General features: G+C 38.6%; 1 protein-coding gene across 5 annotated transcripts in view; it reads right to left on the bottom strand.

The window, feature by feature from the left end:
* Positions 1-18,068, bottom strand: part of TTC7A (tetratricopeptide repeat domain 7A) — a 183,111-nt gene that overhangs the window by 54,244 nt on the left and 110,799 nt on the right. For all 5 annotated transcript variants that reach the window (XM_062571935.1, XM_062571934.1, XM_062571936.1 and 2 more), the window contains 2 exons: positions 7,337-7,453; positions 3,795-3,892 (listed from right to left, as the gene is read on the bottom strand). In XM_062571935.1, the coding sequence (XP_062427919.1) occupies positions 3,795-3,892; positions 7,337-7,453 (215 nt within the window). The remainder of the gene's footprint in view (positions 1-3,794; positions 3,893-7,336; positions 7,454-18,068) is intronic.

Genomic DNA, 18,068 nt, shown 5'->3' with positions numbered 1-18,068 from the left:
CCTAGCCTACACACATAAGCTTGTTATAGCTCCTCTTCCCCATCCCTGCTGAACCACTCACAGGAAGGCTCTTTAATGCTTGTCTGCCCAAATAAACGCTTTAAAAGAAGGTATTTGCCAGACTGGCCTATTCTGAGTGGAGGGTGCACAGCAACAGATCTGAAGGCAGTCAGGCAATATGGTGAGCCTGGGGGCGGGCTGCAGGCAGCAGCCTCTTCAACACAGGAGCCAAAAGACATTATGCATCTAACACGCAGTCTTCTCAGAGAGGAGGTAGGCATGTATCACACTGATATCGCTCTGATCTTGGCGGGGAGGAAGAAAGGGAGACAGAGTGAAAAAGCCAGTAAGCGACATTAGAAAATGTCTCTGAGTGTCTCCTTACAAAATGTCTCTTCCTGAAGAAATACGGATCTTTCCATGCTAAAAAAAACAAAACAAACAAACAAACAAAAAAAAAAAAAAAAAAAAACACACAAAACCTGCCTAACAGAACTTTAATGTCATGCTCAAAATACATGCAAACATTGGCATAAGAAGATATCACATCTATTTGGTATTTTAGTGCAGTCTTTTTCTCTTTTTAACAGCTCCACTAGACAAAGTATAAACTTCACATTTTTCAATAAAGCCCTCCGAACATTTTGGAAAAAAATCATAACAAAATTGTTTTTGATGTGATGAGCTCAGAGCATAAGCCACACAAAATATATCTAAATAATTTTAAAGCATTGTTTTAAAATTGTTGTAAGACCAAGAAGAACTAGGTTTAACATTTCACATCTATGAAAAAGATAGAAATCAAAATAGAAATGAACCTCAGTAGATTTACTAGACTTAAGAAACACAGAATTTCCTAGTCTAAACCAATTCAGGCAAGAGCATTATAAGATAAGACTAAATCACAAGAAGAATGAAAGAGCAAGACAGCTGACTGCTATCAGTGAATTTAGCTAGAAACACTGCTTCAGTCAGGAGATGAAGAAAATAAAGAGGAATTAATCATCCTGGCAGCCAAACTAAAATTCTAGCACTGCAAATAATCTCTCTGAGGGAGAGGACAGTGTCAAACCCAGACGCAGTAATCCCCTCCTTCAGTGACAAGTCCAGAGATCACAGAGCGCCTGTGCACTACAGTGATACTGCTGCGTGCTCCCTGGGGATTTCACGATGGAAACTGCAGCCTGCTCCAGGATGATGCAAAGATCAGACATCCTCCCTCCTTCAAAGTAGTAAGCAGCAGATGCAGCTCCAGGGAGATGTGGGGGTGAGAGGGGCTAGAGCTGCATTCTCCAATCTTACCTCCTACTATGTTCAAAGAGGACCCCAACCGAGACAATACCTCCAGCTGCCTGCTTTCTGCAGATGGAGAACAGCAGCGTCAGCAGAGCCTGCAAAGCAGCAAGCCACACACCTCGGCTTACAGCAGCCAGTTCCACTTGCATGCTACGTTGGATGGCGTAATTTAGGGACACATGACATCCTTATCTCCATCATGGGTGTGACTGCATAAGCACTGAAACCTAGATTCTCAAAGAAGGAGGAAGGAAAACATTTCTTGGCTACAGCCAAACTGCATTCAGTGTAAATCACTTTACATACGTGAAAAGCTGCTTTAAAGCTTGTACTTAACATTTATTTGTTCTTTGCTGAGTTACAGGTGCTTCACTGCATGCTGGCTGCTAGGTATGGGATAAGAGCAGGCTGGGACAGACACTCAGCCTAGATGCTTTTTTGAAGAGGGCACAACATGGAGATCAAACTTGCCTGAGCTTTGTCTGCTGTGGCTCAGGAGGAGGTGCTGCTGCAGGTCTGCAGCAGAGGAGGGAGCAGGAGGCAAGAAAACTGGAAGAAGCTACGAGAGAGGACTGTGGAGGAGATGCTCCAGGGACTGAGCTCTTAGGAAGGTGGTAGCCCAGAACACCAAAATATTATGGGCTTCGTTGGTGACAAGTGTTCTTAAAAAACTCAAACCATGCTGTGAGGCAGGCTTAGCTCAAGCCTGGCCTCACTCCTTTCTCCAGACAATTGCAAAGTAAGGCAAGAGATTCCTTGAAGAACAAGTGTACCCTCTATATAGCATTAAGCACTCGCTAGGGCTGAAGGTACAGGGATAAATCCAGGATACAGCCAGTTTGAGCACCAAAAGTCAAGCACTATTTCAATAGCAGACTGGGAACTAGATGGATAACGTATGTGCTGTAGCATAAGAATATTTTGTTGTTTTCTATTTCTTTCCCAGTAATGCTTAGTGAGATGTTTCTGCAAATTATCTACAGGATCTTCCAAACCATTTTCACAGCATGTATCCATTGAAACTGAAAGTTCATTTTACTGCCTAGTATCAGGGATGATAGAGGGTATTTCTGTAAATCTTCACAATCACCTGCAAATGATTTTGTATTACCAGAAACTTCTTCCTGTCACACTCACTCACTTTTCTAGATCATTCTTAACATGCCAAACTGCACATATGTCTGTAATTCATTTAGTATATCCCCTTTACCTATCTGTGCTGTATTTGTCCTTCACCTGTGCTATATTTGTCCTAGTCCCTTTAAGTAAGTCAAATACTATAGAACACTGATTCATACAAACAATGAGAAAAAGGCTTTAAACAAAATACAGAGACTCACCTCAGCAAAGGTTAATACAAGGGAAATGGCATAAACAGATTAAAAATTACATTAATATATGTATATAGAATCAGTAAGATTACAGTGTCGTAAATACAAACCCTAAGGGCTCAACATTGCAAACAAAAGTAAGAGCAGACACATTGAATGTTCCGATGCCTGAGTGCTTGTATGCTCAAGACCTAACCTTGTAATGAATTTTAAACATTAGGAAAGTGTAAATAGGGGCTACACACATATAACTGAATAAAAGTCATACTTGTCTTTCTCTTCAGTCATGTATGCTGAGACTGTGACTTCAGTTTTGCCAGAATTAAATGTTCAGATTAAGACCTGAACAAACCATAATCTCATGACCTTAAAGCATAAAGCTTGCATAAAAACTTTTAAAAATATGTAAGTTTTCATATACATTTTTTGTCCATTTTTTGAACCTGTAATGTTCTTTTTTTCCCCCAAGGGTTCTTCTATATCCTTAAGGGTAGAAAGTTGCTTCTCTAAAAAAACAAAATTAAAAGGCAAGCTTCTCACACAATTATCTGATTTTGAGAGTTGAGGTGTTAAAGGAAACACCAAATATCATGAGACTCATGATAAAATCACAAGTTAGCAGCACCATTAGAAATTCTCTTTTACCCTTCCTGCCAAGATTAGCTTTGATGTCTGTTATTTACATCCAATGATATGTGTTACTGTATATTTACCCTGTAATAAAGCATCACACAGTTTATGCATAAATCCAAGACCCAATTACCCTCTAATAGAAAATAACATTCAACTTTCCAAAACAAGAATATTAGTTGTCGTGATCAGGACACTTAAAAGGATTAAATTTGGTTGGGGGTGGAGGAAAAGGACTGAATTAGTTATTGCAGAAGTATAATAAACTCTCTTCAAATACATTTCATATTTGTCTCAGAGAGCTTTGTAAAAGAAAGCAGGAATCCATGTCTTTGCTTTTATAAACAGGGAAGCCAAGGTACAGATAAACCATAGTGACACATTCAGCAGCACAGAAGCAGCCCTGGAGATAGGTCCAAGAGTAGAATCCAGATCTCCTGACTCCCATCCCAGAGTCCTCCCCACCAGAAAATAATACATTCTTCTCTCATGAAAGTACATATTTAGGATGGGAAAGCAAAAATCTTGTTTCCTCACCAGAATCAGTGTCGTGAGCATCCGGGAGCGTGAGATGCATTCCATTATGCTTTTTGATCACTGGCACTTCTGTCACACTACTTTCTTTTTCAGAGCCACTGTAAAGAAACAAACCTGTTATCTAGTGACCTTTCAGCAGAGAGACCATGTTTTCCTCAGAGCAATAATTTCATCTAACTTCTACTGGAACTGAAAACTCAGCCTTTCTGTTGCAGGCGATCAGCTTCTTGAATGTGTCATTTAAACATCCCCAGCCTCCCAGCTAGAGCAGAAATCAAATACTCAGAGACACAGCGCCCAGCAAGGGCTCCAGGAGGTCTGCCACCACGGATTTATGTAACTGTTGGGGTCTTTGTGAACCACGGCACAAGGACCAGGTTGCCAGCTGGGAGCTAGATCAGAGAAGGCCAACCAGTGCCCCCCAGCAACACACACTAGAAAGAATCACTGTCCCTTGGATTCATCTGCAGGATTTGTTCACAGGTCTGCCATGCTAATCCTTTCAAAACAAACCGATTACCATCTTCCCCATAGGTGCTAATTTCTTCATTTCAAAGGGATTATGTTCTCCTGTTTAGGAGGAGGAGGAAAAAAATCTACCACATAGTGCTGCATTACGAAAGGAAGAATATCTGGCCTGCTCTTTAACATGACTTCTGTCCTCAGCAGAGGTCTTCCAAAGGGAAACTGCGATAAAACCGCGGGTGCCTAAATGAAAACCACTTAATGTAGATCTCCTGAGCCTTCCTGTCACCACATAGACTGCCATTTCCCTAGGATCAGATGGTGATGATATCTCCTCTCATCATCCATTTAGGGACAAAATATCAAAAGGAAAAGTGACTGTCCTCACTTCTTTTTCTGGCACACTTCCAAGTGTGCAGCTCAGCCGTTAGCCAATATCGCCCCAAGGGAAAAACTTATCACAGATTCATGATTGCTCTGGATGCCTAGTTTTCTAGTCTAATTGGTCCTTTGGTATGGATTGTACAAGATTCCCTTTGAATTTGCATTAAGCCAGCAAAAGAATCAGCTTGGGACTGCTATGTGGTTTTAAACATGATTATTCTGTTAACACTGAGAACAACAGCAAAAGATAAACAAAGTCTTGTCCTTGCTAGCTATACAACCTAGGACTGAACGTTACTTATTGTCATTCATCACAGTCATAGTCATATTTACAACAGCTAATTAATCTTTTACTTGGTCTTTGTAATCCAAACTACAGTTTCTGTTAGTCGGTCCTGAATTCTTGGGCATTTGGACTTGCTCACACAAAGCTCTAGCCTTGACTGGGCTTCCCTGGCTTCTGTACTGTTTTATACAATGACATCTCATTCGAAATGATCATGCTGTGACAGAATGTAAGGAAAAACTAAATTCTCTGGGTTGCACTTCTGTCTTCCTACCCAGGATTTGCACAACTGTACTTGCCTTGGCTGGGGAACTACCATGGAATTGCAGGAGTATCTCCATATTGCTAGTGCATTACGTGAGCAGGAACATAGCAGAGGCACTCAGATATAACTAACATGAGGTATAACATATTTTGACACAGTAGTCAGCACCAAGATGGCAGTGTTTAGGCATATGGCCGAACACTGAGTTATATATTATATGCCTACATAAAGGACAGCTGAGGAGACTGGTGGATAGTATAGGTTTGGTGATAGCAAAAATTGACAACAGATCAATATTCAGAGTAGCCTTGATGTGGTGGCCTTAGTTAACAAAATCTTTCTTAATATAGCCAATGACATGACCTTTTAACTGCAAAAAAAGACTGAAATCTCAGCCTAATAAGCAGGTGGAGCATATTCTGCAAAACAGTAATTCCCAGAGGCTTTAATAATCCCTGGAAAAGGCCTGAAATGAGCCCCTCCTTCAAAATTGCAGCACAAGGCCTTAAACCAAGAATACCTTTCCATGCACCAAAGAAGGGACAGTAGCCAAATCAATTGCCACGCACATATGACAATGGAAAGGCTGATAGTGGGATGCCAAATGCAGCTCCAATGTCTATGGTTTTAAAAAGTAGTTCAGAAAGTGAAGTTGGAAGAAGAGCTGAAGGAAACACTTTATTGTTGTTCAGTTTATTATTCAGTTTTCTGAAAGAAGACAAGAGAGGACTGGAGCATGGCATATGAATACCTGCCTGGGGAGAAAATATTGGGCACTGAAAGATTCTTTAGTCTAACAGAGTCATAGTAAGATTGCAAAGCTGGGAAACTAAAGATAGACAAACGCAATCAAATGTAACTAAAATGCAACTTAACAGTATGGGTAATTAGCTACTGATTGAACTAGTGAAGTGTTGTGAAGATCAGATCTCAATTTCTTTATACCAATGTAGGTTTCTCTTTTTCAAGAGGCCCTAAAAAATGTCTGTGTCCAAGTCCCACTGACAAAAATTTCCTTTAAGTTCTTACGAAAACCCAACCCGAAGTATTTTGTAATTGTTAGTTGATACTGCTGTAATTTGCTTCATACAAGGGGCTTCCTAGATCACTGAGTTCAGTCTTACTGCAGGTACCAATTTCATTCTTGTTACTTTTCAAGCAGTACCTCCCAATACAGAATGCAGTGTGAAATATTTTTCAGAAAGTCAAAAAGTCCCACTGGGGAATAACAGTGAAATATACATTGGAACAACCCTAATTTTTGTTTTGTTTAGGCTTGTATGGCTGATGCTTATCAAAAGCCTAAAGCTGTTGCTTCTTGGCTTTTTAACTGTAAGGGCCAAAACACAGCTTGGGACCCAAATGCAGTACAAATGGCTGAATTATTTGTCTGTTCTCTAACTTGCTCTCTTCAGTCTGAAGTTTGCAGTCCTCTCTTGCAAGACAAAGTCTTACTCAGTCCCTTCTGTTCAGTTTGGATTTGCTCAGCTTCATGAGGAATACTTATGGCATAAAAATTATTCACATGAGGGGTACAAGACTGAATCCTACAAACTTTCAGCAACATGCTGGTGTGATTGTTTCCATCAAGCATGCTGTTCTTTCCCATCAAACACAACCTCTCCGGACATTACACATAAGAGGTACAGTGTAAAGATAACTTTCCCCAAATAGTTGTACAGTGGTACCATGACTGAGACAATGTCCAGAGTGGGTGGGAAAGAAGAAAAATCAACTTGATAACTTTCACACATCTTAACTTAGGACTGTATCTCCCTTGCATATTCCTGGGTGGTAAAAAGCATGACAGACTCATTCACTCAAACAACAGCAAATAGATGCTCAGCACTATTGGAGAAAAGAAGAAAATCAGCCCTCCATTCTACACATCTGAGTAAGTATAGAGATGTTTAATTTAAACATCGAGATCAGAAACTCCTGGTCCAAATCTTAAATCTTCTTTAGTCTTGCTTTTCTTTATTTAATCATGGCTGGAAACATTTCTTTTTTTCTTTTTTCTTTTTTAAACAGTACTGTTTATCATCCTTTTTGCAAAGTAACTTCAGTATCTGGACACTTAAAGGAGAAAAAATGCATTTTCATTACAAAATCTGAACCTGTTAAACTATGGAGAGAGCCTACCTGTGCTGTGAAACATTATATACCATCTGCCACATCTGCAACATATGTCTGCAAGTCACCAGAGCCTCTTCAGGTCCTTTATGTACCCATTCCAGTTTTACTTTGGTGAAGAGTAAGCTGCAAGATGAAAAAGAATAACTTTGCTTTATTGGTGTATCATAAATGGGATGTGGAGAATCAGTATCACTCTAGTGAGATCCTGGCAGCCAGCATTTTTACTTTTTATGTCCAACTCTACAAGAAAACAAGAATCTCCACACCATAACACAAAACATTTAATTTGGCTCAACTCTGATTCCCCACAAGGAAATGAGAGGATTAACAATATTCCTCAGCTGCAGTCAAACTTGCGTCACAAAGCTGGCAGGGCAGCGTTAAAAGCAATACATTACAAAGTTAACAAGGTAAAACGCATACTGAATCTCATTTTACTTTGGACAGCATTAAAAATAAAATAAAAGGAATTGCCATAATACACAAACCAAATTGCTTTTTTAGCTTGGCATCTTCCTATGGCACTGGCTTGCATAGTAAATTTTGAACAAATGTGGGGGAAAAAGCCCAGCACACTTAATATACCTCGACAATTATGTAATGCCTCAGAGGAAGGAAACACTTCTTCGTAACCCCAGCTGGCAGTCATCTTATGCCCCTAGGCAAGACAACTGATAGCCCTTGTACATTTTTGTTCTAGCTAGTGTAACTGCAGCTGCTATTCTTATACCTAGAGAATATGTACTTTCACAGAACACTGGAATTCAGCAGTTAGGTCAAGGGGAGGTTAGAAGACAGATTTGGTAATGACAAAACTTACCACTGAAGCCAGAAAAGAAAGATAAACGTTCAGCAACAAGGGAATCTGTCTGTCCCTTTTACTATTTTATAAACCTATTCTAGTGTTTACCTTTGCATTTTTTTACTGATCAGAGCAAAACAAATATGTTTTTAAAAACAGCCTCTGTTCTTAGAGATGCTGAGCCCCCTAACTGAAATGAGGTGTGATTTAGGTGCTTATTTTGGGGGTAGATTCATGGACAGTTTGAACAAAAAGTGTGACAGTGGAGGCTCCCCTTAAAAAAAAAAAAAAAAAAAAAGAGAGAGAGAGAGAGGGAGAGAGAGAGAAACTCAAAGGAGTAGTTAAAGATGGAAACTGGCCAGTGATGCATGCAGTTCTGCATCCCTTGGTTAGCTGAGCTCATATGAACAAAGCTTGTTTCAACACAACAAAATACAGGATCATGTACTTAGGAGTAAAGAATATGTGTCACACTACAAGGATGGGAATTTATACCCTGGAGTGCAATAGTGTTATCAAAGACAGTTTCACGAACATGAAGTTCCTGAATGGTGATGCAGTTAAGAGGTCAAGCAATCCTTAGCACTTATATACAGAAACACTATCAAGCAGGAGTTGGGAGATGTGGTTATCTCTGCTTGCAGCATCAGCAAGACCCACTGGAATCCAATGTCTAGTTCTTGTTTTTAAATTTTAAAGGGAAGTTAAAATTGGATGAGGCTCAGTAAAAGGTCATGCTGATGATCTGAAGTTTAGAACAACATACTTCATAAGAGGCATAAGAAGCTCAATTGATTTCATTTATCCAAGAAACAGTAAAGAAATTATTTTACTTCAGCCTGCAAACACCTACATGGAGAAGAAATTTCTGATTGTGAATCTCTGATCTAACAGAAAAGGCATCAGAAAATCTAAGGATGTGTTGGAAGCTGAACTAGTCAAATGGAGATTATAAATAAATGCAAACACATAACCATGAAAGCAAATTACCTTTGTAGCAACTACTCTGTGTACAGTTGATTCTGTAGCCCTGAAAGTCTTTTCAGCAAGAGAGGGGTAACTTCTGAAATGCCCTGATATTGCCCAAGTAGAAGCTATGGGTTTGATGCAGAGGTTCATAAATGAGATTCTCTGGACAGTACTGTGCAGGTGGGTGAAAATGCATGACTGTCTAACATTCTTCTGGCAGTTAATCCATTAAAAATATTCTACTAATTTATAAAACTATCACATTGAACAATATATGCTATTTTAGGTATACAGAATATCTTTTAAATCACTATGAGCTTTCAAAGCGAAAGGCTTTCTTAAGCACCGTATGACCTTCCTTGTGGCAAGAGAGTGGTGGTCAAGGAGCCTAGGGCCTAGAGAAGAAAGTAGTCACAACATAACCCTGAGTAACTCCACACCCGCAGACGTTATAAGATACCAGTCATAATATTAATGAAATAGAAGAACATAGGAATGAAGAATTGGGTAACAGTCAGCTACCATACAGCAGAGATATATTAAGCGTGTTCCTTCTCCCTTTCATATCTCTTTCGATATAGATGGTTATGTGCAGGCGATTAAATAACTACACAATAATTTAAACAGTGTAGTTAAACATTAAAAAGACGAACACAATACCAACATGTTCCTTTCCATCATCCTGGTGCCTACTGTTTACAGTGAGTATACAACAACTACTTTGGATAAACATGCAATGTTCTGTCTCAGGAGAGAGAATAATTAGTGAAATACAGGAAACAAACAAATCTGTCACAAAAACATACTGATGTCTCAGCAGGACATTATCACCCATTGTAAGAAACAGGCACACAAAAAAAAAGAAATCATGTAACTTTAGCCATTGCCTCTGCAATGGGACATTAGCAAATCTCTGAGCTACAAGGTGTGGCTGGCGGTTGCTGCATCTCACCTCTGGAATGATGCTGCTCATATTCTTATATATAATAAATAAAATAGACCAGAAAGAAGTGCAAATGAGAAGAGCGTAAACAGCAAAAGGAATCAAACCATTCTGACAACAAAAGTAATACAATAAAACATAAAAATTACAAGGTGGAAGTAAAGTCAGTGCATTAGCTGTACATGCTATATGTATTCTACAGCTTCTAAGAGGTTTTGCAACAGTAAAAATAGATAAGGAAAAATACAGGAAAAACTCAAGTGAAGTAGGTGATGTAGTATCATTCTTACCTCAAGTTTATGATTTTATAAGAGACAGTACTTTTGCTACAAATAAATCTAATGGGTCTACTATCACATCACTGTGTGCTCACAACTCCCATAAAATTTCCCATAAAAATTATGTATGCACAGATATTGCTTTATTATATTTTCTTAATATCATTTTACTGTACCTTTGCAGGATGCTTTTAATATTAAGCAAAGCAGGCTTGTAAGAGATTCAACATACAAAAATAGCCCTGAGATTATCAATACAGCCACTGGTAATTCTGTTAGCCCCTGAAAATGAAAACAAAGTGATCTTGGCCAAAGCAAACCTATAAATTGCTAGTATATATACGTAGGAAAAGAGAGCAAAAAATCCACAAATGATTCCTGTTAATGTGTATAATTTCAGGGACAATCACAATGGAAAATAACCAGTGCTTACTCTTGATACTGAACTCTAACCTCCCTCTAAAAATATATTTTTTTTAAATCATGTATGTGGACAGTACCTAGAAAAAAGAGCTTCTAATCCCTCATGTAACTTCATTAACTGTCACAAGCAAACGTATCTATCATTTTGTTATGTTAATTCTGTCAAATTAGATCTTTATATAGATGACTTTGCTGAGATAAATTAATTTGTATAAAGCTCTGAAAATTCCAAATTAGGTTTCACATATATCATTATTCCAGTTGTATAAATTACATAAATAGTCACTATAATTTGCCAAGCACTGACAAAAAATAGGAAATGAAACACAGGAATGCCTAAGAAAACTTTCAGCAATAATAAGGCTATTTTGGTCGATTTCAGGAGGTACTCAGTACTTCTTTTCATAAATACCGATTTCAGCTGCTAATATTCAACAGGTCTCAAGCACTGGAAAAATACATCTAGTCCTCCTGAGAGATTTTTAATTCTATATGGCTCAGTGCTCAGCCTTTAAGTTCTTTTTATATTGCCCTTAAAGAAAATATAATAGTCAATTCTTTCTTAACATCGACAGTCTACTGAGCTTTCATTTATTAATAATTTCTGAATAATTAATAAGTGATTAATATTTAGTATCAGAAGGTTTCAGACGTGTATACTGTGTACTATAAATGCTTATGAGCACATCTGTGGAAGGAGTACAAGGTTGCTAGGTTTAGTAATAACCTATTAAGTTTTTGATGCTACAGGAGTATATAAAGATTTATTAAGCAGTAAATTATTAGGACTTTCTAAGATGCTTTAAAATGGAATTTTTTAGTATGAAATGTAGCCCTTTAACTATACATTTATAAAACATCATCATGGGACCTCTGAGCCCAACTATATGACAAGCAATAAATAATAATACCATTATAATAAACAATAATACATTCCACTGATTTTGAGTTTGAGGAACTAAATTAGGAATAATGAGTGTCATGCATCATTTATCTGTATGTTTTGCCATTCACTGGCTGCTTTTAGCACCTGCCTACATCCTGGTTTACCAGAGCTTGTCAGCAGCTGCTCAAAGATCTGAATTTCTTTGAGCTTTACCAGCTCAGTGCCACCATTTCTCAAGGCCTTTCTTTATTGACCTAGATTCTTTAACTCCTAAACCTACACAGACAACTGCTGTGTTGATTTTGGATTTTGAAAATCGAAGGAAAAAAAAAAAAAACCCACAGCAATAATATGTCCCAACTCATGGAGACAACTGCATACATTATAATGAGGACACTTTTGCAACTAATATTTTTATTTTGTTTCTTTCTTTCATTACACACAGTTTATCCCGTGACTGCTCAGCAGGGTCTTGGAGCAGAGTGAGTGCATCCTAGTGCTATGGCACAGCCAAGTCTAGCTCGTTTTGGCTGCCTCTCATGAGCCCTGATAAATACTCTATATCGGCCCCAGTGAAAAACAGGGGAATGTCCTGGCCTGGCTGGGTAGATGGCCTGAGAGTTCTCTCAGAGGAACTGGGAAGGGAGGATTCAAACTCCCAATACGCAAGTGAGGCTGCAGAGCCCAGGTATCCCATATCTGGGAGAAGCACTCCTGAATAATATTTTTCCCCTGGAAGGGAATGACTGCAAAACAAGGACACGGACAGATACAGGATATGGACTGATCTAACAGAACTAGAATGGGATGGAACAGACAAGAAGAATGATCAAAGTTATGGAATGCTTTTGATACATGGAGAGAGTAAATAGACTTCTCAGCCTGGAAAAGAGTAGGTTGAAAGAAGAGATGACAGAGATTTATAAAATCATGAATAGTGTGAAGAAAATTAGGAAATCAAAGCGGTCTGTGTTGTTTTAATGGAAGAACTAAGGAACACTCAACAAAGCAATCAAGCAGCGGGTTTCAAACAAGCAAATGAAGTGCTTTGTCATACAATGCATAAATAAAGGGCAAAACTCATTGCTACAGGATGTTCTGGGAGCAGACACACAAACAGGTTCAAAAAGGGATTAGATAAATTCACGGATGACAGGCCCATCAGGGGTATTAAACACAAACTAATGCAACCTCTGGCTCTGAAAGCCTCTGAACCACTCAGCTGACAGAAGCAGGGATGACATGTGAGAGGAAGGATCATCCTACCGCCATGTTTCTCTGTGCTTTTCCCTGTGCATTCACCAGCCGCCCTGCTGAAGACAGACAAGCCCCTTAGTTTGATCAAGAACAGCCATTCTTGTATTTTGATATAGCATAAATATGTTTGCAGCCTATGTTCTTTTTATAGCCCAGATTGTCTGGTCTTCTTTCATCTGCCGGCACAAGAGGACAAGGTACCACCTAACTGCAGTATTTTCACAACAAATTAGCTGTTAAGTTTACAAGCTGTGAGCTAACTTCAGTGGCGAGTCACCTATACAAGGCAATTAGTTCCAGGTATACTCTTTCACCGTAACCGTTATAGTTTCATTAACCTTCCCAGAGCACCTGCTAAAGCACTAGTCATTTTATCAAATAAAAAAAAAAAATAGCAAAATTGGAATACTGCTTTTAATATCCTGCATTTTTGTTGATAACATCAACATCAAAGTTGTTGTCTTCTCAAATAACTCAGTGCTTCTTGCAGAGTCTCCTGACATTTAAGGGCACATTCTCTAGTTAAATTAATGCCAGCAGTACTGACTGCAACCTCCTTTTATAACTTCATGCTGTGCCATGTTATCTATTACTTTCTCTACAAAAATAAATTGATCATATACTTGAAGACATACAGCACATTCTTATGGCTCCCTGCCCATCTACATCACAAATACGAATAAAAAATAAAATAAAACAAGAAGCTTGGTATCTCCACAGAACAGCAAGCTTCAGCCCAGAAAATCCAGCAGACTCAGAAATGACACCTCCTTTAGAAGAACGTCCTGCTCAGAGCCAAGCTCTTCCCTGGCAACAGAAATTCAGCTAACGTTGCTCTGTGAAATACAACTGTGACACACCACTGTACAGAGTAAGAACAGCTTTCACAGAGGAAGATTTTGGCTATGTAAAAGCTCACATGATGAAGATAACTTTCTAGACCTGCCCTTGTGATACAAGGTATCTGGAAGGCTACTGCACACAGAGCAGGAAGGAAATGGAAGAAGATACGATCAGAGAAGGTCAGCTGTAGCACTGATCTTTCAGAAACTCCACTGCAAAAAACAAACAAGCGGTCACTGGTACAACTCAAGTGCTGAGTGGTGTTTTTTGAAATCTCTCCTTTTGTAAGCTGTGGGTATATGCCTGCTATCAGACGCGTTTCCTGTCTATCAAGTGAAGGTCCTGTTTATGGGCTCCAGTGTGTAACTCAGCACCTACTCAAACTTCACTTCTCAAGACAAGTACGTCTGCAGCCAGTCTGGTAACCTAATATACCCATTTTAGCACTAAGTTCCATAGGACTCACTTGCGATGCAGAGGGTGAATATATTTCAACATTAATACGGCCCATCCAGTGACTGTCACTTACGCTGAAAGATGATTTTGTAATAAATCCCCTTTATCTGCTAAATCCAGGCAGGTTGGCACTTATAGGAAAAACAGCAAAGAACTAATACGCTTTGCTGAAGGAAAAGCACATTGATCTGCTGGGGAGAAAAAAAAAAAGCATTGAAAGTCTTCCCTCTATTCATCTTTTCTTAGAATTAAGCCATGTCTTATCAGAAGCAAAAAACTGAGGCATAAAAATGCAGGTGATCAACATGCTTTTTTCCTTTCAATTGGCTCATTCATTTTGAATTCCAGATTTGCCAAATTTGTTAAGAATGTAGGAATGAAGCTAATTGTCAGCAGAGCTGATAAAAGCTTTGAGATTTCTTTCATTCCGTATTATACAGGATTCTTAGAGTGATACACCTGAAGAGCTTTCACCTCTCTTTTGCCCTCATGAAGAACTGGCAACAACTTGACTTTGTGTCATCCCAAAGGATATGCATTTTAGTTCATATCTAGCCTGAATAAAGACACAGACTATTTTCACAATTAAAAATTTTACAGCAAAATCTGGAAATCTCAGGAACTAAAGAGCTTTTCCCATCTTGACTGTGAAGGCAAACTGCTAAGAGCCTGAATGTCTTGTGTCATGTGCCAGCACATGTCTTAGCTGGCAGAACGGTCAACTGCTAAAACCCATAACATTGTCATTATCCCCACAAAACCTCTCAACAGGAAACAAGACACATTCAAACATTAACTGTTTTCCAGAAGTGTAGGCGACATGAAAACACAGATGGCAGCAGAGAACAAGACTGCACTGTCAATGCCTGTTACAACATTAAAGAGAAATGCTAACTGTATCACATGAATGAAAAACATCAACCTCAACCCCACCAATCTGCACTTCACTCATATGTACAGTTTGACAGAATTTGCTAGGATTACTTGATTACCTACATACATGTGGCTATCAGGTCTAAGCTGCTCATTTTTTCTTTTTATTCTCGTTACCATGAAGAGGTGGTCATCAAGCATTTATAATCACACTGTACTACACATTAACTAATTATACAGCCAAATCACTGCATTGACATTAAATAGAAAAAATGGTCTACAGTTTGGCCATACAGCGTGTTTGTTTTAAACTGAGGTTTAATTTTCAAATGTCTCCTCATGCTTGTTTGTGAATTGTGTTTTCCTTTGATAGGCTCCAACTACAAGGAACACTCCTTTGCACTAGACACTGCATGAGCATGTTTGAAAACAGGGGCTACGTCTGAAGCATTTGAGGGCTGGGGAATTAGAAGGCTACTTCCTAATTAATTTCAACCACAAATTAGATAGAAGTTTGACGCAGAGCTTCTTCAGTAGATTTGATCCCTGACGCTTAAACTCAGGTGACTATGTAGTCAAGTATCTCATTTCCAGGTGAAAACTTGACACCTTTGAAAAAATGTGCAAATGTGAGTGCAACTTCAGAGAGAGAGTGCAAACTGTGATACACCGTATTTCACTCAGCAGTGGCATTTTGACCAATATCATTTAGCCTGGGCTGGGGACATCGGAGACACATTCTGTCGCTTACTCCAGCATGGTCTCTCTGCCAACCTTGGGCAAGTCACTTCAGCTCGCTGTGCTTCAATTCTAACTGCAAAACAGGAATGATGGCAATGACCTTTCCAAAGCATTCAGAGAACTAGGTTCTTTGTCGTCACCTTCTACGTATCTTTTACATTTAATCTCTTAATACTGGTGCTCTCAACTTCAGAGCTGCTATTTGCAGACAGGAAGGAAAGCAAGTCAAGTTGTCCTGTAACTGACATCACTTTTACAATATTTTCTCTTCTGTCGGAAGGACCTGATTCTTAAGAATTTCACCACATGTACCCTTGGGTAAATCCACTCAGCCCTGATTAAATGGGAATTCATCTGGAAGGGTAAAGCTGAGCACTATGATGCTGTCGTGACCACTGGAATAACTCTTGATTTACACAAGTAGAAAAGGAAACCAGGCCTAGGGTCTCTAATTGCTTAGCTGAGCTCCTATCAGACAAGACAAGAGCACGAACAAGACAAAGTTAGAGTACTTAATGTGCAGCCAATACTCACTACTCCCAAAGACTGCTGAATTGGATGCTTCACAACGGTGTTGTAATTTTTCAGAAAAGCTTTTAGGACATGGGTAGTTTAGGAAGCTTTTGGAGGAAATGATGCTAGAACTCTGGCTCATAAAACAACATTTAACATCAACCTCCAAGTCACCTTAAATCTGACATCAAGAATACCTCAGGTCTGAGAACATAAGTTAGTATCCAGATTCCCGTAGTTAAAATAGAGTAAAATACCTTCTAATTAACCTAGTGTTAAGGTAATAAAAAGTGATCATACACTCATAGGATGGTCATATAAATTATGCAACAAAATACTTTAAAATATAAAAGCCCTTGTAGAATTAATAAAATATTTCTACTCGACTTGATACATTTATGAAATCTTGCATATTACTGATACTTGGAGCTACCAGTCTGAAACTGCATCACATACCCACTATATCAGTAAATTAGAACCACACAAAATTTAGCTTTGCTATACATACAGTAGGCTTAGTTTAAAATAATCTTTTCTTTTTTGAAATACATTATGTAATATTATCAAACAGACCTCACTCTTTCTATCATTTTATTTTGAGGCACTATGATTTATATACCACTTTGGCACTACTCCAGCAAAGCACTTACAGAAGGATCTCATCTTTAAGCATGTGAATAGTCCTGCTGAAGTCAACAGGGAATCAATTATTTGTCTCCTTAAAATTAAGCATGTATTTAAGAACCTTGGTAGATCAAACTTTCTATGAGGACAGAGATTATGAGAATCTCTTCCAATTGCTTAACTTTGCAGAGCACAAGTGTAAAAGGAAGTAACACAAGAATGGCCAGAGCCTGTGTGCAAGTATTTAGACCTCACAGTCTGCATGTCTCTGTGGCGGTGAGAAAAATGGAAATGAATCTGCCAAACACCATTGAATTTCACTACAGGATACCAGTTTTAGGGCACACATAAGCTATCAATGTCTCAATCTATGTTCTGGCTAAGATAAATGATCACATAGTATATGATAGTTCAGAGGCAGTGCTTTTCATACGAGAAGCTTGTTCAGCAAGAGATGGAGGAGCAAGTTTCTATCTAAGCTGGTCTGAAAAAAGATGAGCAAAAATATACTTAAAAGGTAAAAGAAGTGACAGAAGTGAAGAACGCCCAGGCAAAAACTCTAGAATTTCAGGAAAAACCCTACAGAATCTAAAAGTAATCTTTGTTGTGCTAAGTAGACACAAAGCTGCTGATTTCACTGAAAAAAGAATCCTAAAGAAAAAAAAAAGCATATTTTGCTACCATTAGGAATCATATTTGTCTATGTCTGCAAAGCAAACCATGATGTAACTGTAGTCTATTTAGCACTAGTACCAGCTGAAAACAGTTAGCCCAGTAACAGCAGCAAAAAGATGCATGAGTGCAACCTTTAATGCAGAGTTTGCTGTTAGTGTACAAACCAAGTTCAACAGTTAAGACTGTGCTAAAATAAAGATCATGCTGCTACATTTTCTCCCAAACCTCTACTGGCAAGATTAAGTTGGCCTCACAAAACCAGTGCCTACCATTTGGCTGTGTACAGCACACTAACTGAAGAAAATTAGACAGATAAAATTGTATTTATGGTAATGTTTGCTTGTTTTTTTTTTCCCCATTATAAACAGTGTTTTTGAAGACATACGAAAGCTGAGAATCACTAAAATTCTTTTCTGTATTTTCTTCATCCTATAGAAATCTAACTGCAGAGTCAG

The sequence above is a fragment of the Rhea pennata genome, chromosome 3 (assembly GCF_028389875.1).
Source record: "Rhea pennata isolate bPtePen1 chromosome 3, bPtePen1.pri, whole genome shotgun sequence".
NCBI lineage: Eukaryota > Metazoa > Chordata > Aves > Rheiformes > Rheidae > Rhea > Rhea pennata.
The sequence above is the reverse complement of the archived record's forward strand: the minus strand, read 5'-3'. Positions and strand labels throughout refer to the sequence as shown.